This window comes from Mesoplodon bidens (assembly GCF_964165515.1).
Source record: "Mesoplodon bidens genome assembly, chromosome: 7".
Taxonomy (NCBI): Eukaryota; Metazoa; Chordata; class Mammalia; order Artiodactyla; family Ziphiidae; genus Mesoplodon; species Mesoplodon bidens.
The window spans coordinates 47,725,896-47,752,834 of record NC_138164.1 but is presented as its reverse complement, the minus strand read 5'-3'; the positions used below and the strand labels follow the sequence as shown (position 1 = coordinate 47,752,834).

Sequence of the window (26,939 nt, the reverse complement as noted above, 5' to 3'; positions counted from 1 at the left end):
GGCAGACTTGGCCTGAGCTCTGACACATCCACTGTGGCCCCTCCAGCCCTTGGCGGGCTTTCTGAATGCACCATGACTTTACTATCTCGTCTCCAGTCTGAGGTTTGTTTTAGAAGCCTGAGGATGGCGAGGGAGATTTGCTGTCTTCAAAGTGAAGACAACACACAGTGGCTTCTAAGGACAATGTGGAAGCTGAGTGATCCTGAATTCTTCACATTCACAAATGTGTCCTAATTAATCTAAAATTATAATAAAATAGGGGCTTCCCTGGTGGCGCAGTGGTTGAGAGTCCGCCTGCCGATGCAGGGGACACGGGTTCGTGCCCCGGTCCGGGAAGATCCCACATGCCGTGGAGCGGCTGGGCCTGTGAGCCGTGGCCGCTGGGCCTGTGTGTCCGGAGCCTGTGCTCCCCAACTGGAGAGGCCACAACAGCGAGAGGCCCACGTACCACAAAAAAATAAAATAAAATAAAATAAAATAAAATTATAATAAAATACAGATAGTGCTTTGCAAATAGCAAGAGATGCATTCCCTCTAAATAATTAAAACCACTTCTTGAAGGAATGGGTATAATAAAGCTTAATGTCAACAGTGCCTGAGCACTTCTCTACGTGCCTGGAATTAAACATGGATCTGTATTTACTCTAGCTGCTACAAATATTTCCCGGATGCAGAGAAGTAGCTAAGCAAGAGGAGAAGATCAGTTACTGTGTACATGCCGACAGTCTCAAGGCACGCTCCCTGGGGAATGGGAAACCCCTACCCCCGATATAATCTCGTGTGCACATGGGAGGCTCACGGACTGAGTCTAAACTCTGCCTTTGCTGCTTATCTGTGTGCCCTGGGCAGGTTCCCTCACTTCTCCAAGCCCCAATTTCTTTGTTTATAAATTGAGGCTATCGCCCCTCCTTGCAAGGCTGTTGCAGGGATTTATGGAGATAACAGAGGTAGAGTTTAAGGCCGGCATGTACCAGCATGTGCTGGGTAAGTGATAGCTACTCTTATGACATTTTTATGCTCATTAGCGGCAGTGATCCTGAGTCCATTACTGACCTCCTGCCGTCCACCTTCTGGGCCTTTGCCCACTGCTCCACGTGCGCCAGGCTGCTCTTCCTCTGGCTGTGCTTCTCAGCGTTGGTCCTGGAAGGAAAGGCCCGCTGGTACCCGCCAGTCCCGTTCTGCTCTCCTGGGCCAGATGTGCCAGGCAGCACACCGTTCCTCTCTGCCCTTTGGGGCTGAGCCTGCTGGCCTCTCGGGCCACAGGGTAAATCCACGAACAAGGCATCCTCTTCAGCGGGCGAGTATGGGGACCTGGCCTTGCTCCTGTCCCGCTTGCCCTCCAGTGGGTCCCTCTGGGAGCGGTACCGGTCTTCCTCCTGCTCCCGCCTCTCGAATCCAAAGGAATCCTCATGGTTGCGATGAGAACAATCCCTTGCATGTCCGGGTCCCATGCGGCCACATTCTCGACAGGACTCTGTGTGGTTGGCCTGGGGGACCGCCTGCCGCTCCACCTTCTCCATGTCCCTGCAATGACAGCAGCACGTTCAGCCCGATCCAGACTGGAACCCCCAGCCAAGACTCCCCAAAGGATACACTTAACACTCCAATTACCTCCAGGCCTTTGCATGGGCTCTTCCCTCTGCCTGGAGCTCCTTTCATACCTATTCCCTTACTCTGCTGGCCTAACTTCTACTCCTCTGGGATCTGGCTTAAACGTCACCTCCTCCAGGAAGCCACCATACACACACACCCCCCCAGTCTAGATCAGGATCTCAGCTGACCCCACTATCACACTGGGCCATAACTGCATGTTTACTCATCTAGCGCCCAAGTAGACTATGAGTTCCTTCAGGCCAGAGGCCCAGCTGGCCATTCATTGTATGCCCAGACCTTCCATGAAATAACAGTACAGAATAGGAGCTCTATAAATACCAATGAACAAATAAATGGTACATGTGGTATTCTCATGCCTTTCCCTTTTGCTGTTTGTCCACCTGTCTGTCAGGGGCAGGTCAGCTTGGATAGAAGGCTCCTGAGCCCAGGGTCTCTCCCACTGGCATCCAGCACAGCCCAAAGTACAATTAGCAGCATAATTAACATTCTTCCAAGATGGTGAGTAGAGAATTGGCACAGCAATCTTTTTTTTTTTCTTTTTTCTTTTTTTGTGGTACACGGGCCTCTCACTGCTGTGGCCTCTCCCATTGCGGAGCACAGGCTCTGGACACGCAGGCTCAGCGGCCATGGCTCACGGGCCCAGCCGCTCTGCGACATGTGGGATCTTCCCAGACCGGGGCACGAACCCGTGTCCCCTGCACCGGCAGGCGGACTCTCAACCACTGCGCCACCAGGGAAGCCCAGCAATCTCTTCACATGACTACTTATCTATCTTGTCGGGGAACTGCTCAAACAGGAACGCAAGAACACTGACCTGACAACAATTCTCTGAAGAATTATTAGTCAGATTTCAGAGATAAGGAAACTGAGGCACAGAGAAGATAAATGATTTGCCCCAGACCATACTGCTGGGAAAGAGAGACACCTGGGCTTAATCCCAGGCAGACTGCAGAGCCCATGTGCTGTAGCCACTGCTCTCTACTGCCTCGCCAAATGCACGTCCATGATTTGCACATACGCAGACCTGGAAGCTGCAGAGGAGAACGGGGTGGGGATGACAGGGGAGGACGTGAACCGAGGCTAAAGAGCTTCTGAGGCATAGAGAAGGGCAGGTTTCTTTCATGGCCCACCTCGCACTGGAAGCTGCCTTTCTCCCCACCTCCTTGGGTCCTAGTTATGTCTGCCTCCTCATTACTTGATACCAGAGAGACAACAGCAGCGGCTCCATGAGCTTAGCAGAGTTTAGACTGGGGAGGCGGGGGAACCCACTCCAGCCTAGCTCAGAAGGACCAGAAAAATTACCAGGGAACCTTGAATGGGCAGCTGGTCGACTTGTGCTCCGTGGTAAAAAGGTCCTGGTCTAGACATCCATCACTCCTTGAAATGGCCAAGCCTGAGGGTTCTCCACTTCAACAGGAGAACGAACAATGGAAATGCTGCTGCATTTACATCTCCGTGGCCAGACCTCAGGTGTCCCTGCAACATACCTCAGAACCTCAGCTACCAATAATCAGCACTGATTCAGGGCAGATCAATCCAGTCAGGGAGCTGGTTAAAATGTCAATGTAAAGTGAAAATACAAACCCTAACACAGGTCTGCTTCTTAGTGTGTGCAGGCTGAACTGTTGGCCTTAACTTAGGCATGGAAACTGAGAGAAGCGATCTCACATCTCATGTCCATGTACTCGTGACTTCTCCATGAAAACCCAAAGCTTTGTGGGGAGGTGGGGGGAAGCTTGTTTGGACCTCCTTCTATCCCTCACTAGGGGACATCTTCCCCCCCCATCTCCCACCCCTTCTTCTAACAGTGTTTCAATTCTCATTTGGGGATCACCCTCCCCCACGCTCAGTCCTCGTGGTTTAAAAGGTGCTGCTGACTCTACAAGTCCCTGTGGAGCTGAGGCTCCAAAGTCTCAGTGACTGGCTCGGAGGCTGACACATCACCCAATCCAGGCCAATCAGAGTTAGCTCTAGGACTCTGGTTGGAGCTGGTCTTGAGCTGCTACGACTACATGGGAAGCAGCTACTTGAGAGTGAAACCAACACCAAGAAAAGCAGACGGAGAGAAATAGAATCTTAAAGACTTGACCTGAACTCCTAGATTTAGCCATACCTAAACCAGATATATCCTTGGACTTTTTGGTTGGGCATCAATATATTCTGTTTCTCACTTAAGCTAGTCTGAGTTTGGTCTCCATTACTTATAGCAGAAGGAGTCCTATTACATCATTTTATAATGACATATTTAGATGGTGATCTCCAAGGACCCTTCCATTCCTAAAGTCCAGTGAGTCTATAAGCTCAAATAGTAGAACATATGGGAAATATTCAGGGACCTGCACTTTAAGAAAAAGCAATTCTTACCATAAGTTTTTTTTTTTTTTTTTTTTTTTTTTTTTTTTTTTTATAAATTTATTTATTTATTTTTGGCTGTGTTGAGTCTTCGTTTCTGTGCGAGGGCTTTCTCCAGTTGCGGCGAGCGGGGGCCACTCTTCATCGCGGTGTGCGGGCCTCTCACTGTCACGGCCTCTCCTGTTGCGGAGCACAGGCTCCAGACGCACAGGCTCAGTAGTTGTGGCACACGGGCTTAGTTGCTCCGCGGCATGTGGGATCTTCCCAGACCAGGGCTCGAACCCGTGTCCCCTGCATTGGCAGGCAGACTCCGAACCACTGCGCCACCAGGGAAGCCCTTACCATAAGTTTTTAAAGGGACAACTCCGTTCCACAATGTACACATTACAGGTTTTAACTTTGTCTTTCTTTTCTTCCTTTAATCCTCCCTCCCATCACCACATCAGTGTAACCCCAGCCTTCAAGTCATCTAAGTTGGCCTTTATCTTCTCTACTGTTTCTCAAATTCAGGAAACCACCCCTTAGTGGTGTGCTTAGGCTGCTGTCTAGAAGATTAAAGCTCTGGCTGCCCTCTGGGTCACACCCCAGCCAAGATACTGAAGCTTTATAACCTGCTTACTCCAATTGTGAGACCGAAGTAACTGTACCTCCTTGTTATTCCCACCACAAAGATAAACAGCCCCTTGTCATAAAAGCCATGTAGTAAAACGAGTATGCACCTAAATGGATGACATTAGAATTGAAGGGAAAAGAGGGTTTCTTCAATCGACAGATGAATGGATAAAGAAGATGTGGTACATATATACAATGAAATGTTACTTAGCCATTAAAAAGAATGAAATAATGCCATTTGCAGCAACATGGATGGACCTGGAGATTAGCATACTAAGTGAAGTAATTCAGAAAGAGAAAGACAAATACCATATAATATCACTGATATGTAGAATCTAAAATATGACACAAGTGAACTTATCTATGAAACAGACCCACAGATATAGAGAACAGACTTATGGTTGCAGGGGGTGGGGAGGTGTGGGGATGGATTGGGAGTTTAGGATTAGCAGATGCAAACTATTACATATAGAATGGATAACCAACAAGGTCCTACTGTATAGCACGGGGAACTATATTCAATATCCTGTGATAAACCAGAATGGAAAAGAATATGAAAATGAATGTATATATAACTGAGTCACTTTGCTGTGCAGCAGAAATTAACACAACATTGTAAACCAACTATACTTCAATAAAATAAATTTTAAAATAAAATAAAATAAAATAAGAGGATTTCTTCAACCTCAGAACCCAGGGGTCGTGGGTACCATGTCTTAGCCGAACCAACTGTAACGGGGATTTTCCTTTCTTTACCAATCAACTTCCATGTATTTATTGAGAACCTATATATCCCCACTGGTACAGGCACTAGGGGATATAAGAAAGTAGTAGAGAAAATAGCCTCTGCCGTCAAACCCAGACAATCCTAAAGCCTGATTTAATCATGGTAACCACATTTAATACTGTTCTCATAAGCTGACCCCAAATCACGGAGTTTGCCAGTCTTTACTAACCTTGGAATTAACTTGTAACTACAAATATTAGTCCCTACTGTGTGTGTACATATGAGTGTACACACTCCAATACATGCCAACACGTCCTGAATATAAAGTTGATTGAGAAAGATAAACCCTTTTCTCAGATTGACACCAGCATTTACTGCAAAACAAACCTTTAGAGGATGGCTAAAAGAATGGTAGTCTGCTTGCTACCTGGCAACTTTCTAGGCCCTAATACTCGGGGTTATGAACAGCTTCTATTTCCACAGCTGCTGGGACTCACCTCAGAGAGTATGCCTTTGTGTCCAAAACGTTCAGGCTCTGGCTGCAGGTAAGAAAGGTGAAGGGAATGTTCCCGACTCCCCCACCTTACCTGACAAACATTTAACTTAGTAAGTTACAGGATTTAAGGCAAAAGTGTTTTTTGGTCTTCTCCCTGTCTCCTTGCATTCCCACCAATGTAACACACGACTTCTCAAATCAGGAGATCTGTCACAACAGATTTGCAATGCTCAATTTAGCACAGTGGTGGGAAAGAATGAAGTATTCCTTGGCTTTCAGCGATGGTTTCAACTTCAGAGAAGCAGATGTTCAGCTAAGATGACACAAGCCTTTCTTGTGCAGGTCATTACTATCGTTGTGAGCACCCGGAATCAGTGACTATTCAAAAACACAGGGAATTCCTGACATTTGGTGACCATTTTGGCCACATGTGTCACTTCTCAAGCTTGACAAACCCAGAGTGCATAGGATTAGAGCCAGTCAGACCTGGATTCAAGAGCTGGCTCTGGCCCATAGAAGCTGGGTGACCTTGGGCAAGTCCCTGACCTCTCTGGTCTGAGGTTCCTCATCTGCAAAATGGGGACAACCCCCGCCTCCTTGGGTCGTTTTGAGGATTTAAAGGAGACAATGCACAGAAAGAGCACCGCAGCGGGGCTGGCACATAGCGTGTCCTCAAATGCAAATGTCCTGGCTTCCAATATCTATTCCCTCCTTCTTCCTTGCCCCAGTTTTTTCAAAGTGGCAATGTACCCAACAAAGAACTTACATTTCCTAACCTCCCTTGGAGCTGACGGTGTAACATAAATCTGGCCAATAAGATGTGCACAGAAATTGCTGGATGGGTCTTCCAGGAAAGCCTTTAAAAGAAGGAACGCTTAGCTCTCTTAGCTAACCCTTCCCTTCTTCCTGCCTGGAATTTAGACTCTATGCTGGATTGCAAGGTGACAAAAATGAGGACGAAAGCCACCTGCCAAAATCTGGGTAGAAAGTGAGAAAGAGCCTGGGTCCCTGACAGCATCATGGAGCTACTATATTAGCCCAAATTAACTGACTCTGGATCCCTGCTAGTGAGAAAACTAAAACCCAATTTGATTACGCCACCCTAAGTTGGGTTGTTCTATTACTGGCAACCAAACGCAATCCCTAACTGATACAAGGGGCTGAGCCCATCATTGGCAGGGACTGGCCCCCCCATTTTCAGCACATCACAGCAATGCTTTATGTCTGCTTAGAGAAGATCCTTGTTTTCTCCTGCAAGCGGGAAGAGCACCTATCTCAGACTGAGGATACTTCTATCTTATTCCTGTCCTTCACAAGAACTTGGAAGTAGACAGATCATGCCAAGCAGTTGTACGCTATTATTTTATTCTGCCTCCAAACCCTTTATCTCACCAGGAAATAAGGAACAATATTTACTTCTATCTTAATGTTAAACACACACACACCTGCAATCTCATTCAAAGACTTGGGTGAGAAAAGGAACAACAGCTTGTAGGAGCTTGGCTGGACCTTGGTCCTGTTGGCAGACACAGTCTTTCTGTCGCAATCCCACTGGAGGATCCCTCCCTACTCACCATACCTAAATGACCAAACTAATAGCCCAAGAACAAGGGTCAGGCCACTGATATCCTTAGAGAGTTTGGTCTGAGCCAGGTAAAGGGCAGAAGTTCCTGAGCACTGACCCCAAGGCTCAGGACAGTGGGCTCAAAAGCTAGAACCCACCCTGAGCACAGGCCATAGACTTGTATAAAAGGCTGAAGAGAATGGGTCCAAAGTCTCTAGGGAGCATGAAGGCAGGCGTGCTCAGTTGAATTAGTTCCTAGATTTGAGGAAGGAAATAGCTGGAGAGAAATGGAGACAGGAATTGGTTTCTACTTTTCCCCAGAGTTAAATAGGGCAGTTCCCCTGGGATGGGGGAGGATAACTTGCTGCCTTTCACGCTCTGCTCTAAATAAACAAGAAGAGGGCCTGTCCTCCCCCAGAGAAGAGTGAGACTGAAGGATAAATGAAACACCAGACTCCTGAACCTGAGGCTGTCACTTGCCTCAGCAGAGTGGCTATTGGCAAAGTCCCCTGTGAAGTTTCAAGAACCTGACAAACCAGACGAAGAAGAAAGGGAAGATATATAATGGCTGCCAGGTCGCCTCACTGTGTTCATTCCTGCCCGGAGAATCCTCCCCTCTTCCTTCTAGCTGGGTGAGTAACGCTCAACTGTCACAGCCCAACCCGAGCCCGTCTGGAGCTCTGGCACGCACCAAGCTCACTCACTTCCCATCTCTCTACGGCAGTTACAGTCTGGGTCATTCATTTCTCGTGGCCAGTGCTCGGTTATTATATGCTGCGTCCGACTGTGTGCCAGGAACCTGACATAGCCATCTCTAATCCCTACAACAATCTTGCAAGGTCAGTACTGGCAAGCCCAGAAAGGCTGAGGGCACTCACATGAGCACCAGGTTACTTACAATACATTGTCGCTACTGAAAGAGAGGGACTATGGTGAGCACTTACTAACTGCAAAAGTAAGTTAAGCTAAGCACTTTAAATATATTATCTCTTCTGTTCATTGCACAAAGCTAGAGATATTATTGTCTCATTATAGGTAATGAACGTGAAACTCAGAGAGGTTAAGCAACTTGCTCTGAATCATGCAACCAGTGACATAAGCAGGACTCAAATTCCATCTGATCCAACCCCAAAGCCCTGTACCTGGGCTGAAAACATGTCTATAAATTACTTCTGTCAAGGGTCCAAGGGGCTTGTCCAACCTCAGGTGTTGTCCTGCCACACTTTAACCAAAGTGATCAGAGTTTGGAAGGCCAAAGATTCCATGCTCTGAAGAGAGTGTAGATAGCCAGAAACGTGTGGGCCACTTCTGAGCAGGCTGATTCCCCACAATCAAGCACACAGCAGGGCTCAGACTGCTCTCAGACACCCCAAGTTCTTATCTGAACATCTTACAGGTAGAAGTTTTCTTCATCCATCCAACCACCCACGTGCCCAGCCAGCCAAACATCCACACACCCATCCATTAACTGAACGCTTACTATGTGCCAAGACTATTCTCATTTTCAAGGAGCGTACAGTCTAGCAGGGTGACGGTGAGAAAGCAGGTCAACATAACTTTTAACATGAAAGTTCAATGCATAAGGAACGAAAGAGTGCTATAAGCAGAGGCATCTGACACACTGAGGGTCAAAGAAGGAAGAAATATGCATAGGCTAGGACCTGAAGGCTGTGCTGAATTGTCCTAATAAGGGTGAGGGCCAGGGCAGCAGATGAGCAAGGCCCAGAGGGATCCTGGGCCTCACGATACGGACCTCCATCTACCTGCCAGAGCTCACCACAGTCTCTTCTCCCCCTAGCTCGCTTTGATTCGGCCACAACTCCCTAGCTTTCTGTTCCTTGAATAAACCGGGCTCATTCCTGCCTCAGGGCATTTGTAAGTGCCACACCTTCTGCCCAGAACACTCTTCTTCGAAGTTTTACATATGCAACTTTCTTGCATCAATCAGGCCTCACCTCCACACCTTCCCCATATGGAGGCCTCCCCCGACCCCCCAAACAAAAGTGGCTACTCCCTGCCCCTTAGTCCTTCCCCATCTCATCACTCCATTTTACTGCCTTCATGCATAGATCATGACAGAAAATCATCTTGTTGATTTGTTTGCCTGGATACGGTCTCTCTCCCCCCACCCACCCAGGAATGCATGGGGCTTTGCCTCTCTATTGAAGACTGCTGTATTTCTCAGTTTGCTTAACGGTGTCTGACGCACAATATGCCCTCAATAAATAACTGTAGAATTAAAGACTAAGTGGACAAAAGTACAGACAAATGCACCCAATTCAATAATTTGAGTATGGTTGGGGCCGAGAGGATAAAGAATAGCATAATGTGAGCCAAAGGCATCTGCAGGGACCAGACTCAGGCAGGGATCCTACTAAGGAGATTGGATTTTATGCCGAAGGTGACTAGGCTATAAGTTCCTTCAGTCCCAAGACAGGACTATAGTTACACCACAGACCAGAGAGGTTTGGAAACTGATAAAAAGAGATAAGTTGTCTTCCGATAGCCCCTCCTGTCTGAATTGCTTGTCAGTTTTGTGAACTGTAACGACAAGCTGACCTCCTTGCTTAGTGCTTTAGCTTACTGGAAAGAACAAGACATCCTTAGACAAGAGAAGAATAACCAGTTCAACAGGGGGGAACTCAGAAGATGAATTTCAAGGAGGCTGTAGAGAATCAAAAACCAGAATCCAAAGTCTGGTAAGTGGAAGAACATGGAAATAGGGGAGAAGAAATTATGGACAGAAGGAGGTAGAGGGGAGGCTCTGGCAGCAGTGCTCGGTGCTTCTTACAGCACAGGGCCGGGGTCTCAAGAATACTTGTCTATCAAGAGACCCTGAAGCCTGTGTAGGAAACAAGAGGACAAAGGCAGGAAGTGCAGCAAGGGTGCTCAGCACCCTCTGTGGTTAGAGGATGTAGGAGGAGGCTGGAGGAGGAGAGTGGCGAGGGGCAGGCTGAGGGACAGCGCTGGAGGCAGCCTGGATTGCTGAGCCACAACTCACACTGCTAGGGGATGGGCACATCCTGGCAAGGGAGAGAGTATGATTTGCTCACAGGAGATTCATCATCAATGTAATCCAGAGGATTAACGATGAACCTGGAAGGGTGCACAGGAAAAAGACCCAATGACACTGTTAAACCAAACCCTACGGAAGCTAGCACATCTGAGATGGAGTATCAACTATGTCTTAGGCAACGTGCAAAGTAAGCACTTTATACACTCATTTAATTTAATCTTTGCAAAAATCCGATAACTTAGAAAAACTGAGGTTTACAAAGCATACCTAAATTGCACAAGTGACACAGCTAGAAAGTAGTAAAGCTGGGATTTAAACCCCGGTCTACCCAACTTCAGAGACTAAACTCTGGGAGGAGTTAGTACTTAAGGCAAGAGAAATTGATACAGTAGGAAGTGGCCTGGATATTGGTTGCCTGCATCTCGTTTACCACATCCCATCAAGTCATTTCTCCTTCCTCTGCCCATAACCCTAGTATTACTTGGAAATCCACCCCTACATGGCTCTCAGTCCCCATGGTCTAGTTCTCAGAAGTGAAGCATGTATCCCAGGTCTGTGCCAATCAGTACATGCATTCCCTAGCCACAGTATGTGATTTTGGGAATCAATGTGACCTAAGCCTGTCTAATCAGAGTAAGACCTCAGAGCTTCTGGATAAGACTCTGGCTCTTTCCTGCTGAACTTAACTTGGACAACACAAGTCTGGGGCTACTGCAGCTATCTAGCCACCAGGTCCTAGATATGCCAGGGACCTCCACATGGAGTTTAAGAATGAATCCAGCCCAGGCAGGCAGAGCTTGAGAGAATTACTTGTAATGATACTGTCTGAGCCTTGAACCCAACTGTTTCTAAAGCTAGAAGCTATCCTGAACTTTTCATTGACATGAATCAATAAATTCCTCCCCTTTTAAGGTAAATTTGCATTTTCTTTTACCTGCAGTCAGAAGTCCTAATGTACCACATTCATAAAGAAAGCATTTGCCTGTATGAATAAGGATAGAAGCTTTTGGGTGAGAAACAAGCAGGGAGAGAACAAAAAGCTATGGTTGGGGCCACCCACGTAACAGAGATGGAGGCTTTGCAGAGCAGATCACCAAAGTGGAGGAGAGGCAAGATGTAGTCCTGCATGATGAATACTTCTAACTAACCAAATGTCTGAACATCTCATTCTGGTAAAATAGAACATTTAATAAGTCTGAATTTCCTTGGCTGACAATTTCATCTCTCAGAAAATTAAGAGGAAATGTTATTCTGCTTTTCATCTGCGTCAGAAGGTATAACAAGTTGTTGTTGTTTTTTTAAATGCAAAGATGATTATGGGATTTTAAGAGTTTATTAAGAGCATAGTAAGAACACATTTTAAAAGTTCAGAAGAAAGCTAGGGGGCTTCCCTGGTGGTGCAGTGGTTGAGAGTCCGCCTGCCAATGGCAGGGGACATGGGTTCGTGCCCCAGTCCGGGAAGATCCTACATGCCGTGGAGCGGCTGGGCCTGTGAGCCATGGCCGCTGAGCCTGCGTGTCGGGAGCCTGTGCTCTGCAATGGGAGAGGCCACAACAGTGAGAGGCCCACGTACCGCAAAAAAAAAAAAGCTAGGGACAATAAAAATGGCCTGAGATCTGGAAGGCAGCCCAGTGGAGAAGGGAAGGAGCCCCTCTAAAACAAAAATCTGATAGTTAATTACAAAATCTTCAGGTAGGAAAAAGTAAAAAAACAACAACAACAAAATCCTAATCTCAGCTAGCAAATTCATCCTGAACGGTTCAAGGCAGACATCACTTATCAATCACAGCACTTTTTCCTATTAAGCCTGATCTCATTCTCAAGTTATCTTTGACCCAGTGCCCTAGTCAGGCACGAAGAACCGAGCAAAGCTGGGACACAAGAATGAACCCATTTAACATTGCTGGTAGAAAGAAACCAATGTAAAAACACAGGGAGCTCTCAGAGCTCACGTTATAAAAGGACACAAGAAATGCATCAAGCAGAGATAAAATACAAATCCAGTGGAATGGGCCTACATGAATGCCTACAGAAATGGTAAAGTCTAGAAGGGACTGAGGTTTGTTTATTTAAAGCAAAGTAAAATAAAACAAAATTTTCTAAGAATTAAAATAAAGAAGGGGAGAACTTAAAAAAAAATATGAGGCATAGGTATCTCTGCTTGGGAAGATGACCACAGCACAAATAAAGTTGAATTCTTCAACTTATGGATTTAGTTCCTTATCTTCATCAAGATGAATGAACTTCATCATGAATAAGAGAACAACCTTGGTTAAGAGAGACTGAAAGACCAAGGTGGGGAGGAAGATGGAAAAGGCCCAGCTGTTAGCACACCAGGGCCCTAAGGGAACTCGGAGATGGGCTCAAGAAACCTCTCAGGTGATCTCTGAGGAATCCAAGAGAACAGGGAAAATGCCAGAATATTACAGACTAAATAACAAGACTGGAGAGCCTATAACCAACCTCTGCAATAGGCTAAGCTGCATTCCTAACTGGGCAGATATCAGCACATGTAGGAAAGGAAGCACCGAGGAAAAGCAAGCAACTCGGTAGAAAAATGGGCAGAGAATAGGTACCAGCAATTCAATGCAGAGGAAATACAAGTGGTCAGTAAATATAAAAGGTCCCTACCATCATGAAAATACACATTAAAATAACCAGATACCATTTACCTACACAGCAGCTCAGCAAAAATGAAAAAGATTGATAATATCAACTATTGGCAAAGATGTGGGGAAATGAGCGCCCTCGCTAGTGGAATATACAGCTTTCTTTAAAGGGCAGTTTGGTGGTATTGATTAAAATTTAAAATGCATTGTATATTGACCTAGCAATCTGAAAGCCTCACACACACAGAGGCTTGTAGAAAGTTTTTCATTACACAACTACCTAGAACAGTAAAAGAGGACAAAAAATAAACTATCCAAGATATGGCACATGCTTAAATACATTATGGTACCTCTACCTTATGAAGTATCATACAACAGTCAAAAACAAAGGTAGCCCATATACACCGAAACCGAATGATTTTCAAGATCAATATCATTCATGCTATAAAAAAAGCACAAAAAACCCCTCTATATTTATATAAGCACATATATGAATAGAAAATAGTTTAAAAGGATCCATGTTAACTTGGTAACAGAGGTAACCCTGGGAAGGTGACCAAGGATATTTCTCTTTATTTTCTGCATCTTTTTTTAATTGTTAATTTTTCTTGCCTTTATTGTGTTGATTTTTTTTTCTTTTGGCCGCACCACGTAGTATGTGGTATCTTAGTTCCCTGACCAGGGATCGAACCTGTGCCCCCTGTATTGGCAGTGTGGAATCTTAACCACTGGACCGCCAGGGAATGTCTTCACTTATTGCACGTATGTATGTATAAATAAATAAATAAATAAATTTTTTTAAAAAAAGAATGAACAACAAAAACTAGGAAACAGTGAGCATGTACACTAGGAGTAAGTCGTGTCAAACCTGCCCAGTTTCCTTCTCCTAGGATGAAGGTGGAAATGCCAATGTCACTCTGAACAGAGTGCCTGCAGGTTAATGGCACAGGCTTTCATATCATCATTATGGACACAACAGAAAAATTCAGGCAGGATGACAATGCTAAGAAGCAGAGGCAAACCTGACTGAATACCTGTAGTTAAGAGTTACTGATTCAGGGCCCACGGGGAAACCTCCAGGACAGTCTTTGGTCCTGTTCTGTTCAACATATTCATTCATTCTCCCAATCTCTCACTTACTCACTCAACAGACACTTGAGAGCTTACTATATGTCAGGCGTGCAGAATATACAAAGATGATTCCCACCTGAAGCCTAGGATACTGAAAAACAGACAGAAAAAAAAAAAACCCAGCATGACAAACACTCGACTGAGTTTCTAGGAAGCTCCAAGGGTAGAGCCTGACCCAAACCTGGTCTCTTGAGGGAGGTCACTATCTATATCAAAGGTCTGATCATCTCAGGAAAGATATCATGAAGCTAGGAAGTACCACTAACACCAAAAATCGCATACACAGGAGTTGGAAAAGGTGGACAATATAAAAACATCCATGTGAAACCCATTTGCAGTTACTGAAGAATCTTGTCTTTAGGTTGCTGGAGGACACTACTCTTGTTTTGAGGCCTCACTAACAGATCTTTTTCAAAGAGGCCTCTAAGCAGAGCAAGGTGTCCAGAGAGTGAAGAACGGGGCTCATGTCAGATGAGGACTGGCCAAAGGCACCCTGACTTTCCAGGACTACCCCACCTTCTCCAAGCCCATGACTCCACTCATGTTTCTCCTCTGCTTTCTCACAGGGAGTCACCCACAGTCAACAGACTCAGGAACTTCAAGATCCCTGATGGTACCCTGGTTGGCCCACTCGAGGGAAGAGGCAGCTGGAAGACAGCTCCCAAGTCAGCTCCCAACCACGAGGTGGGCCGTCGGTGGCATGTTTCCAGGTTGCAAGATCTTTCTTGTCTGTCCGCTCCCTCCTCCCCAGTCTTAGCCCCAAGGGTTTCCTTTCCACCACACTCAAGAGAAGAAAGACTGAGAAACATACAACCAGGTACCAAGGCTGTGTATCCCAGGCAGTCATTTCACCCTCCCAGCCCTTCCTGTTTCTCTGTTTAATGAGGACAGTGGACTAGATAATTCCTAGGGGACCTTCCAGCTCTGCCGGCAGCATGTGCTGGCCCCGTAAACAGTCTCCTCCTGGAAGAAGTCACCATTTAAAAGGACTTCAGGGGCTTCCCTGGTGGCGCAGTGGTTGAGAGTCTGCCTGCCGATGCAGGGGACACGGGTTCGCGCCCCGGTCCGGGAAGATCCTACATGCCGCGGAGCGGCTGGGCCCGTGAGCCATGGCCGCTGAGCCTGCGCAACCAGAGCCTGTGCTCCGCAACGGGAGAGGCCGCAACAGTGAGAGGCCCGCGTACCGCAAAAAAAAAAAAAAAAAAAAAGTAAAAGGACTTCAAAGAGAGGGCAATGCTTAATAAGAGTGAGTGAACGGTGGAATTCTGGGCATCCAAGAGTTCTTATTTGGGTTCCCCCACCTGTGCAGGAAGTGCTCTGGCAGGGACCCTCCATGGGGACTGACCTTTTCAGTGACGATCGAGATAGCACCTGTGCAGCCTGGTTCATGGCCCTGACCCAAGCGTTCATGTCCTCCTGGGTGTCGGCACTGAAGTAGTAGGTCCTCATGCCTGACTGCTCGGCCTGAGAGCCCCTGGTGGAGCTATTATAGATGAGTGCTCGCATCCCCATGTGCACGGCCTGGAGGGAGAAGATGGAAACCCAGGTCAGAGAGGTTAGTGCGCGTCTCACTTCCAGGAGCAAAAACCAGAAACGTCCCGGCCAGGTTCTCCCTTCTTCCAGACTAAAAGCCCACGCACCACCCAGCTTATTTCCACACCTGGAAAAAACGTCACGGGCTGGATTCCCTTTTCTTGGTGAAGCCAGGCCTAGGAACAGCTGTGTCTGTTCCCCCACAGCAAAAGCCCCGTAGCTGTACCTGTTTCCTACTTATCTTACTCCCACTTAGGGAGGGGCACACAGTCAATTCAAGGTTTGAGAAAGAGATTTTTTTAAAAAACCCTCATTCCATAGAAGCAGACTCTCGGGAATCCCTGTTTTGGTTCTTCTGAAGCACCTGCTGACTGGAATTGATTCAAAAATCAGCTGCTCAACAGCAGGCAGCTCGGTGCAGATATTCACTCTGCTTCCTGCATGGGCATGAAACATGATGTACAACCATCAAGGAAGCTGCTCTTTTGTCTCGCCAAAGAGGCAATACAAAGTTCAGCTGAGCAGTCTAACACTTGACTGAAGACCCTGGCACACCTACTATACGTCAGGAAGCCTCAAGGTGCTTTCACATGTTCCACAGGTACTGGGAAAAGCAACTGCAATGGACTGCGAACAAGAGGTTTTCCCCCTTGTGCTCTGATAAGCAAGGTCCTTTAAATTTGCAAGGAAAAAGCTCACCAAATCCACATAGGAAAATGATGTGGAAATAGGAAGATTTACAGAGTGCCTACTATGTGTCTCCTAGGTACTTCCGTGAGTTTAATCTCATTTTAATCCCAACAGCCTTATAAGGAAGGAACAGAATCTCTTTTACAGATGTGGTAAGTGAAGCTCTGAGAAGTTAAGTAACTTTCCTAGATTTCCACGCTTGGTCACAGATTCTTCACAGCACCTATTACCTGGTATTCTTTATTTTACATGCTTGTTTATCATCTGTCTCTTCCCTGCAGAATATAAACTCGATGAGAGCAGGGACCCTGTCTATTTTGTTCACTCCTATATCCCCAGGAACAGTGCCTGGTACATAGTAGGTGCCCAATGAATATTTTTGGAATGAATGAAAAGTTGGAGGCAGGATTCACACCTAGGAACGTCTGACTCTGAGTCCAAGCTTCTCTGTACAGTGCTCTCAGGCTCTATCCAGAAATGAGTCTGATACAGATCACTAGTCTGATAATCTGGATCCAGAATGACAGACAGACGCCATGCAAGGACCAGACAGAGAAAGCAAAATGAGAGAACTAAACAGAATCTGGAAAATGACATGTTTCTAAAATCACCAATGGTCATGGATAAAACCTCTCAGATGAACTGTCAGCATTCACTTCTCCACTCACATGCCTAACATCCAGGTCCAAAAACGATATTAAATACAGGCCTGCTTGTGACATTCACATATCTGAATCCATCCAGCCCGGTGCCAAGGGAGTCCAGGCAAACTCGGCCTGCAGCTAAGGGTTCCACAGCGGGTTCTGGGGCAGGCATTTACTTGAGTAAGCTAAGGTGATTCAGTGAACAATCACTGACTTACAGAGGACTAAACATGAAACAGAAGTAAGCCTGAACTGACCTTAACTTGGGAAGTATAAGGAGTGTCATTCACCACAACTCCTACTACACATGACTGCTCCATGTTATCTGTTTGCAGAATGGGACTAGCCCCATCTACCCTGGCAGAACTAGCTGATGGTTAGTTTTCCTGGAGAAAGCTCTGAACGGGTAATCAACCATTTATAGTGCAGTGATACCAGACCTGTGGATGTTCAGAAGAAAAGTACCTAACTCGAGGACTCAAGGAAGGCTTCCTGGAGGAGGTGGCCCCTGAGCAGACACCTAAAGGACAAGTAAGTAAGAGTTGGGGAACTCTTCAGGGCATTCCAGGCTGTGACTAAAGCTCAAGGGGGGTGGGGGTGGGGGTGGGGAACGACGGCTCCTAAAGGCCACCGAGAGCCCTGCTTGGCTCGTCCTGCAGACCTAGTGGAGCCTCAGGGTGCATCTAGCGCCCTGGCTCCCTGACAATGCCTAGGAGCTGCCTGGCTGCGAGTACAGTTAGAGAAGACAGACAAGAGAGGCCCACATGACCCTTTAGGCTCTGCCTATGTACCACTACAGATACTCTGAACAATCTCAGGCAAGGTGCCCTAGCAACAGTCACAGAATTTCAGCTCTGCAAACTGAGAAGAACTGACATCAGAGGCAAGCATAAGGCCCAGGACACAAAATACTGCACACTCCTCAGGATGCCCAAGAACATGGATCCTGCACCGTCCCAGGGCCCATCCTCAGGTTCCTAAAAGAATGACACTGCAGCCCGAAGGGAAGGGAACCCTTTCACACTCAGGAAACCACATCCCTGTCTGGAGGACCACCTGAACATCACCCATTCTGTCTACAATAGCTTTTCTCCCTTCTCAGGCCCTGAAGACCCCAACCATCCCCCCAAACATGCATGCCTTCTGTCTCACAGAAAATATATTTAGGGAACACTCTTGGTGAAGCCTACTTAAAAAAAAAAAGAATGTACGACACATAAAAGATGTTTTCCTAGAATGTATTTTCACACCTCCCAATGAAGTGTTAAGATGAACTATATATAGCTATTATAATCAGTTACTCTGAGGATATCCCAAACGCTGTCCACCCCACCCCCCCAAATTCACATGCAACAGCGTTATCCCGATTGTTTGCCCAGTAGCAACACTAAACCCTAGAAAGGAAGGTTTTTCTGAGGAAGGCTTTCAGGCTGCAAAAGACCAGTGTGACACCCATCGAACAAAATGTTTTCAGAGCCAACAATAAGCAAGAGAGGCTCTGAACAATTTAATAGAACAGTATTCCTAAAATGATAACAATAAACATTAATTGAAACCACCTCCCACCTCCTGCAATGTGTATACGGGTGACCAGAGTAAGACATGGAAGAAAAGCAAAGAAGAAGAGAAAGAAATTGTCCTCCCTCCCTGTAATGCAACTGAAAGAGGACAGAGTTCAGGGTGGAGATCTGCCTCCATCATCTTCCAACTTTGGGACTGTGGGCAAGTTTTTTCAGCTCTCGGATCCTCGTGTTCCTAATCTATAAAATGAAGCAAATGATCCTGACCTCATAGGCTCCCGACAAGCACCAAATGAGGTAACATGGGTAAAAGTAGTTCTCAGTCACAAAAGGTTTTACAGAAATAAGGCAATACCATATCATGCAACATGAAGCGAAGGAGGATCCAGAATCTTCAACCCACAGCAACTCTGGAGTCACCGAGGACAGCGACAGTGGTAAGAAAGCATGAGGAGGGCTGTGCTGATACTAGTCACAGAAATAGCAACAGGAAAAGAGGGGTCTAAATACTTAAGCTAGGCTGGAGGACTCAAAAGCTAAGATACAAATGAAAGTACTGTGATGTGATATTGTTTGTTTAAAGAACTTGTAACTTTGTTAACATGAGTCTGAAACGCTCAACCTCTTAACTTCTTCCCCCCAACCCCCAACAGAAACAACTGCTTTTGTGAAGCCATTCTGGGGAACACAACATTTCTTAGGATGGAATTGCTGCACTGGAGGAGCGGGGGCAGTACCTTAAAGGAATACTTGCGACTTATGCGATCCTCGGGGCCCACTGTTGAGATCACGTAGCTGGGCAGAGGGATGCTCCCAAGGACCACTTCTTCTCGGCTGTCTTTGAACGGAAATACAAATCAGAACAACCTGTGGCACCTTCTTTGGGCTGGTCCATCCCACTGCCCTAGTTCAAGGCTCCTTATCTCTCCCAGGATGACTGCAATCACGGATCGCCCATTCAGGTGCTCTGGGGACCTCTGTGCTAGTGCTGGAACTACACAGGTGAATCAGACAGGGCCCTCTCCCCGAGGAGGGGGACAGGCATGTGTGCTCAGCTCGACCTGCTAACTCCTGAAATACAGAGGCATACCAAGTGCTGCGGGAACACACAGACAGGAGTGGCACACAGCCTAGGGAAGTGAAGGCTTCAGAGGGTGATATTTAAACTTTTGTAAAGGATGGGGAAGGGAATTCTGGGTGGTACACACCTCATAGGCAATGTTAGAGCAGGTGTGAAATATCCTACCTTTGATGTCTATTCTCTTCCTCCCCCCAACCGTCTCCGTTACCAGAGGTAACTTCCTAATGACAGAATTGGTCCCACTGCTCTCCCACCCAAAGGCACTTGCTGACTGTCCACTGGATACAGAATGAAGCCCAACTTCCTCTGTCTAGTGTCACAGCCCTTTTGCATTTTGGCTCTTACCCACCTCCTGAGCCTTATCTCCTAGTGTGTGCTCCATGCAAGACTCACTCTGGCTTTGCAGGTCTGTCATTCCACTTTCTTCTGCTTCTAGAACTTTAATCAAGTTGTTTCTTCTGCCTAAATGCCCATCTTCCCCCTACACATGGGCAAAGCTCTACCCATCCTAAAAAGCCCAACTCGAGCCCTAATTCTTCTGAGGAGCCTGCCCAAGTTCTCCAATATGGAATTGGCTTCTTGTTCCTCTTGAACTGCCTAAGCACTCTGGATGTCTTCCAAAACCTAGTCTTGTCTTAAAATTAGGCTATCTCTTCCTCCATATTTTGAGCCTTACTTCCTTCTCACCTTTGCACAGCCCCTAATTCTATGTACTGGGGCTCCACAAATGTTCATATGGCCAATTTAATTCACCAGTTGCCCATCCAATAACAGGGGATAAATCCAGATAACAGGTTACAAAATATAATGTTCACCTATTCTTCCCATCTCTCCAGATTGAATCAAAGGTGTGCCTGTGCCCCAAGTGGGGCAGAAGCTGGAAAACCTCCAGATCTTGAGACCTTAAGTAGAAGGCAAACCGGATTCTATTATTTTAACAAATGGCACTTCCAGTGCTGGGACTGGTAAAAATGAAATCACCAACCATGCACATATGTAAAAGTGAACACTTTGGCAGGTTAACAGGTTATCAATTAGCTCAGGCCACTGGTCCATTCACTGGATTTGAGAAGACCACCATTTGCATCACCTCACCACCCACTCTGGCACAAAGACCCCTTGGTGACCTGAGCCTCAGCTCACCTTTATAGTAAAACAAGCAATAATCAGCAAGCACAAACCACCTCCTCTTCCACAGCCTCATCCCAGAACTGTCCTGCAAAGCAAAGGAAACTAATCAGGGCAATATCTGAGCATACTGTTCCCCCTCCCCAGTCATGTACAACCTGATTCTGGAACCGAGACTTGCCCATATTCACTTTTTCTTTCAATAAGTTAATAAGGGGCTTCCCTGGTGGCGCAGTGGTTGGGAGTCCGCCTGCCGATGCAGGGGACGCGGGTTCGTGCCCCGGTCCGGGAGGATCCCGTATGCCGTGGAGCGGCTGGGCCCGTGAGCCATGGCCGCTGAGCCTGCACGTCCGGAGCCTGTGCTCCGCAACGGGAGAGGCCACAACAGTGAGAAGCCCGCCTACCGCAAAAAAATTAATTAAATAATTAATTAATTAATTAATAGGTTTGGGGGTTCTTTTTTTTTTTTTTTGATGTTGGGGGTAGGAGTTTATTAATTAATTTCTTTATCTTTGCTGTGGTGGATCTTCGTTTCTGTGCGAGGGCTTTCTCTAGTTGTGGCAAGCGGGGATCACTCTTCATCGCGGTGCGCGGGCCTCTCACTATCGCGGCCTCTCTTGTTGCAGAGCACAGGCTCCAGACGCGCAGGCTCAGTAGTTGTGGCTCACGGGCCTAGTTGCTCCGCGGCATGTGGGAATCTCCCAGACCAGGGCTCGAACCCGTGTCCCCTGCATCAGCAGGCAGATTCTCAACCACTGCGCCACCAGGAAAGCCCGAAATAAATTAATAAGTTTTTACTGCATAGCCATTCTTTGAATAGGACATCAAAATTTAGATCCAATGATGGCTTATCCCCAGGAAGTTTTGTTTCCTATAAACAGACTAGTATATCATAAGCATCCTCCTTTTAGAAAGGAAGATATGAATTCAAAAATACAGTTCTTGGGCTTCCCTGGCAGTCCAGTGGTTAAGATTCCATGCTTCCACTAACAGGGGCACGGGTTTGATCCCTGGTTGGGGAACTCCCACATGTCACGCAGTGTGGCCCACAAAACCCCAAAATACAGTTCATCCATTAAGAAAGAAATCAGTTTTTAACAAAAGGGAAGTTATTTATTTATTCCTTCCTTCCTTCATTCACTGATTCAGGTGCTACACTGTAAAACAGTGAAAATTGGTTTACATAGTATGAAACAAAGAGTTTAAGTTAGCTAATTAATCAATGAGGCAAAGTTCTCATTTGACTAAGTTCAGTTATCTACCACAAAGGACTGATTTTGCTGTGTTTTTCCTTCCTTTCAACAGAAAAAGACCTGGATTTTCTTGTGAAAAATTTTTTAAAATATGGCTAGGGTAGGAAAATAGTAGTTTTAGGGTCCCTTTTCTCCCAAACCCAGGAAAATTCCAGAGCCATTTTTAGCTGTTAAAATTGTCTTCCTTCTGCAAAAGTTTTTGACAGGCTTAAGTTTTAAAAAATTTTATTCATTCTCCATTTACTAAAGTGTTAAAAACTTGCTAAGCTCCTGCATTTCTTGGTTTTATCTTCTGCATTAACCAGGTGATCTGGCATATGATACTTGCTTTGTTTGAAAAGCTCTTCTCCATCCTTCCACATCTGCTTCAAATGTCACTTCCTCTGGAAAGCCTTTCAGGACTCCCCCAAGCATAGCTACATTCTCTCTGCTGTGTGCCCACAGCACTGTACACAGACCTTGGTTACAGCACAGCCAAGGAGCCGAGGGGCCTGGGCCAGGGGGTGTCTGTTGGGGAGAATGATTATTTACAATACCTTCCCTCTACCTCCACATTTCAAAGGAGCATCCTTTTGTTTAACGGAGACGGGGATGCAAGTGGGAAAAGTCAGAGGGTTAGATTACTCAGGTAAGAAAAGAGAATGAGAACAGAGCTGTGAGGGAAGAGGGAATCATTAAGAGAGGGTGGTGCCAGAGGAGTACCGGCCAGAAGAGGCTGGAGAGCTGTGGGAGATTTCAAGGGGACATTTAGGAATTTATTCTGTGTGGTGTGAAAGGTAATGTCTTCCTCTGTTTTCCCACAAAGCCTTTAGTAAAAATGTACATCATTGCTCTCAGAATTTGTGTTTTTTTTTGGATAATATGCTCTGTGAGAGACTGTGCTGGGTGATGGCATGACACGTGAGAGGTGTTTCTATGTTTCCCCCTGCAGACTATGACATGAGTTTCTCAAGGGCGGGAACCACGTTACTCATCTCTGTCGTTGCTGTGAGAGCACTCAGAACACGGCAGGCACTTGGTGGGTGGGTGGGTAGATGAATGGATGGATGGCAAGAAGAGAAGGAAGGAGACAAAAGGGACGTGTTCTCTGACCCTGGGAGCTCACAGCCTATCCAAGGCCAGAGGACCAGAGGCAGAACAACTGCCTCTGGTGAAGCTGTGGTGAAGTGTGGTGAAGCTAGAGATGAAGGATGGCCTGTGAGAGAAGGAGCTGGTGATGGTGCTGAAGTTTCTAACCTGGGTGCCTGGGAGAGTGGTGGTACCCCCACCAAGATCCAGAAAAAAACAGTTTAGGGGAAAAAGACAGGTAAGGGGTGAGGAGACAATGAGCTGAGTTTGGCTGATTTGGAACCTGAGGTGCTAGGATGCTATGTATGTGTGTTAGACTGGGGGAAAGGAAAAGATGGGATTTTTCAGGCAAATGATAACAAAGGCTCTTTCACATCAGGAACGCAAGTGCTGGCAGAGAATTGGCGGTAAGGCTGGATTCATACTGACCCACCCACACTTGGGCCCGAGTCCCAGGACAGCCAAGAGCACGGGGAACCAAAGCAGTTAAGTGGGTTTGGGGAAGGAAACTGCAGCCACTGAGCAGACTGCCGACTCACAAAAACGAACAGCAAGTCGCTTAGCACTGGGGGCAGAATCTACTGGCCTCAGACAAACTCAGGAACAGAAAGCTTATTATGAGCCTGTTCCCAGTTCCCGGGGGTCAGTGTAAGGAAGGAATTCAGCAAGAACTACCTCCCTGCCACCCCTCCCTCCTCAGTCTCCTCACCTGCTTGTGCAACCAGCCCCTCACCACCACTGGAACATTGGGGTTCCTCCGAATGGCTTGGTCCCTCTTCCCAAAGCTGTGGACTTTACTGCTGGACTTTATGATCTAGGAAAGAGCAGACTTGAACTCTAGCAGCAAGGGGGATTTGGGGAGGCCCAAAAAGCATTTGCATGATAGGAGGGCTGTAGGCTCCCTGTGCCTTCATCTATGCAGCAGTGTCCTCTGATCAAAAGAACAGCAAGAAGACAGAGAATGGGCGTGCACACGGCCGCAGCATCCTAATTAAAAGGCGGGTGAAAGAGCTAGCAAGCTTCCTGTTTGGGTCACAGAGGAAAAAAACGTAAAGGGATTTTTCAATCAACTTTCACCAGCAGCTGCTGGCCCTAATATGTCCTATGGCTTTCTGGAGCAATGCTACACTCTGGTCACAGCATTTGCCAATTTCCAGATATTTACCCCTCCTATCTGGTTCACTCCTCAGCACCCTCCCCTTCTCTACAATGCTGGTTCTCTTCCCTGCTCCTCAGTCAGTGCTTCCATATCGTGGGCACAGAAACCTCTGGGCCCTTCTGTTGTGAATCTCACCATGCGGTCTTTGACACACATGTCAACAGAGGTGTGGCCCTCCAAAGACACGACAGGAAAATGAAGAATGCGGCCAAGGCCGTAGATGTCAGTCCTGGTTCTGTCAGCAATCACCTGTTTTCTTGGACATGTGACATACCCCAATTGGCCTCAATTTTCTGATCTGTCATCTGGGGAGAATACTTATTACATGTCTCCCTCACAAAACTATGGTGAAGATCAAACGGGTTTCTGGCTACAAAGGGGCCTGGCAAAATACAGAAGAGGGGAAGTGGCCAGGAGCTCACCTTGGGGCCAGGCTTGGCCTCCACGGTAGAAGTGGTCCCGGCCGTGGACGTTTCACTGACCATGCTGGACGGTCTTTGGTTTCTCTCTTGCTTTGACATAGGTGGATTTGGCCTGTGGGGAGACAGAAGGGAATCCAGTGATTAAGTGGCCAGGCTGCAATGGGAAGTGGAATCTGAGATTTATTTCAGGTTAGAACTGGTTGATGGACCTTAAACAGCCCAGGACAGATCTTCTAGACACCACCTAACTCCAGACTACCGTTAGAGGGCCACAACACCCAGCCTACCCACGTGCTTCAGGGAATCAAGAGCATGACAGATGGGCAATCTCCACAGCCTGACACCCTACGAAGGGGCCAGGTCACTGCTGCCTGCTGTCCCAAGGTCCCCACCTTTATTTTCTTACTCGGGTGTTTGTGGCAACTGCCCCATCAGATGGGCACACACGGTTTACCCCACTCTTTACAGCAAAAACAATCCACACTCCTTACACACAACACACACACACACACACACACACACACCTCCATTTCCCCTGGCTCCCAAAAGAAGCTGTTTCTAATTAGTAACAAGAAACCACGTGCGCACACATCCACACCCCCCAGATACACAGAATCGCTTACATAAATGCCAGTGGGGCTTGCCTCCCAAAATAGATTACTCAACAAAGAGTCTTATTCTAGGAACACTCCATTAGCCCCAAAATAGAGCCCCTGAAGATATTAACCCCTTGTGCCATGCCTGGAGAGCACGAAGAAATGAAGCATGCCTGCATCCTCAGTGAAGTTCCCCTTGATGTGTCCCCATCAGCATCCAGCAACATCATGCGTCCCACCAAGAAGGTCCACCTGCCCTGGGAGGGCCAGCGCCCTGGGAACATCGTGGTATAGCACTTAAGAGCCATCACAGAGAACCCTTCTTACCTGCCTCCACGGAGCCCCAGCATTTGCCAGAGTCTTTCAAAGCAGCAGCGGCAGCAGATGACTACACAATCCAATCCCTATCCTTAAACAGCTCAATGCTTGATTCCCAGACCCTCCTAACTCTAGGATCTGTAAGCCTTCCTCAAAGTGTAAGTCCCAGCATGCTGTGGCTGAGTTGTCTGCTGCTCTGATGGGCAACAGGATCCAGGTAGCTGCAGTAAACTGAGGCTTTTGGCTTGAGGAGTGGAGAAAATCCGATTTGGAGGCCTGGGCCAGAGCCCTGAGGAGATGGAGATGGAGATGGAGGATCCAGGCAAGACACAGCTGAGGAAGACACACTCTGGATGTCTGTTCGCCAGGCTCACTTTTACACAGGTGCTACGAGGGAAAATCCTAGTTTCCACCCTGGAGACATGCTGCTTCCTTCAAAACCACTGCTGCTCAAAGGATAAGTGATCCTTCCCACACCCCAAGACAGAGACCTGACACCCTATACCACTAGGGAAGTCCTTCGCGGAAGTAGCTGTGACTCCCGTGCTCTCTGAGTTGTGCCAGCAGCAGGACCACTGCAGCGGGCACCAGCTTTCCAAGCGGCTGGGCCCTGCCGGATGCTTGGCAGCTGGAGGTGCAAGTCCCACCAGGCAGAAAGATCACTGGCTCCTTGTCAGCTCAGGCACTCACTCCAGATTCCCCGCCCCCGGCCTCCATCCCAGCCAGACTTTTGTTACTGCTCCCCACTCAGAGAATGTCACCACACTTAAGAGTCCGCTCACTGTTGGCAGAAGCTGTGTGCAGCAGAGATAATCGCCAACTGGGGGTGGGAAGGAGCTCTGAGAGGCTGCCTTGTCCAGCCCCTGCCTCCAGACAGAACTATGCCCGAAACGTCTTCCTGGAACCTGGTCTTGCCTGACTTCAGACTTACAGAGGTTGAGACAAGGAAGAAGAGTTCTCAGGTTATCTCAGTCACGGCAGCTGTATCTCTAAGCCAAAATTCAGGACACAAAGTCCAACAGTAAGAGAGGTTTGTTTGCGATTTTATCAAGTTTAATTGGCTCCCATTTAAGACACTGATATGACGGTTATTACAGAATACTTGAGAAATATAAGAAAAAAGCTAAAACAAAAGAAAAAAGTCACCATAGTCCTGTTACCCACAGAAAAGTCATTTTTAATACCTGGTATATTTACTTTCATTCTTTTTTATATGCCTGTGTTTTTTTTTTGGGGGGGGGTGCTTTTTTGTTTTTATATAATTGTGATCATACTGTGTTTAGGATTTGGCATCTTGATTTTTAAACTTATTGTAATATAAACATCTTCTCCTTTCTTCTTCTTCTTTTTTTAAAAATATTTATTTATTTATTTGGCTGCACCAGGTCTTAGTTGCGGCATGTGGG

At 46.9% G+C, this 26,939-nt stretch overlaps 1 protein-coding gene across 9 annotated transcripts in view; it reads right to left on the bottom strand.

The window, feature by feature from the left end:
• Window positions 1–26,939, bottom strand: part of PLEKHA7 (pleckstrin homology domain containing A7) — a 214,534-nt gene that overhangs the window by 48,454 nt on the left and 139,141 nt on the right. For all 9 annotated transcript variants that reach the window (XM_081240244.1, XM_081240245.1, XM_081240247.1 and 6 more), the window contains 6 exons: window positions 24,620–24,731; window positions 23,748–23,852; window positions 20,733–20,805; window positions 19,246–19,346; window positions 15,467–15,642; window positions 1,054–1,524 (listed from right to left, as the gene is read on the bottom strand). In XM_081240244.1, coding sequence (XP_081096370.1) covers window positions 1,054–1,524; window positions 15,467–15,642; window positions 19,246–19,346; window positions 20,733–20,805; window positions 23,748–23,852; window positions 24,620–24,731 — 1,038 coding nt within the window. The remainder of the gene's footprint in view (window positions 1–1,053; window positions 1,525–15,466; window positions 15,643–19,245; window positions 19,347–20,732; window positions 20,806–23,747; window positions 23,853–24,619; window positions 24,732–26,939) is intronic.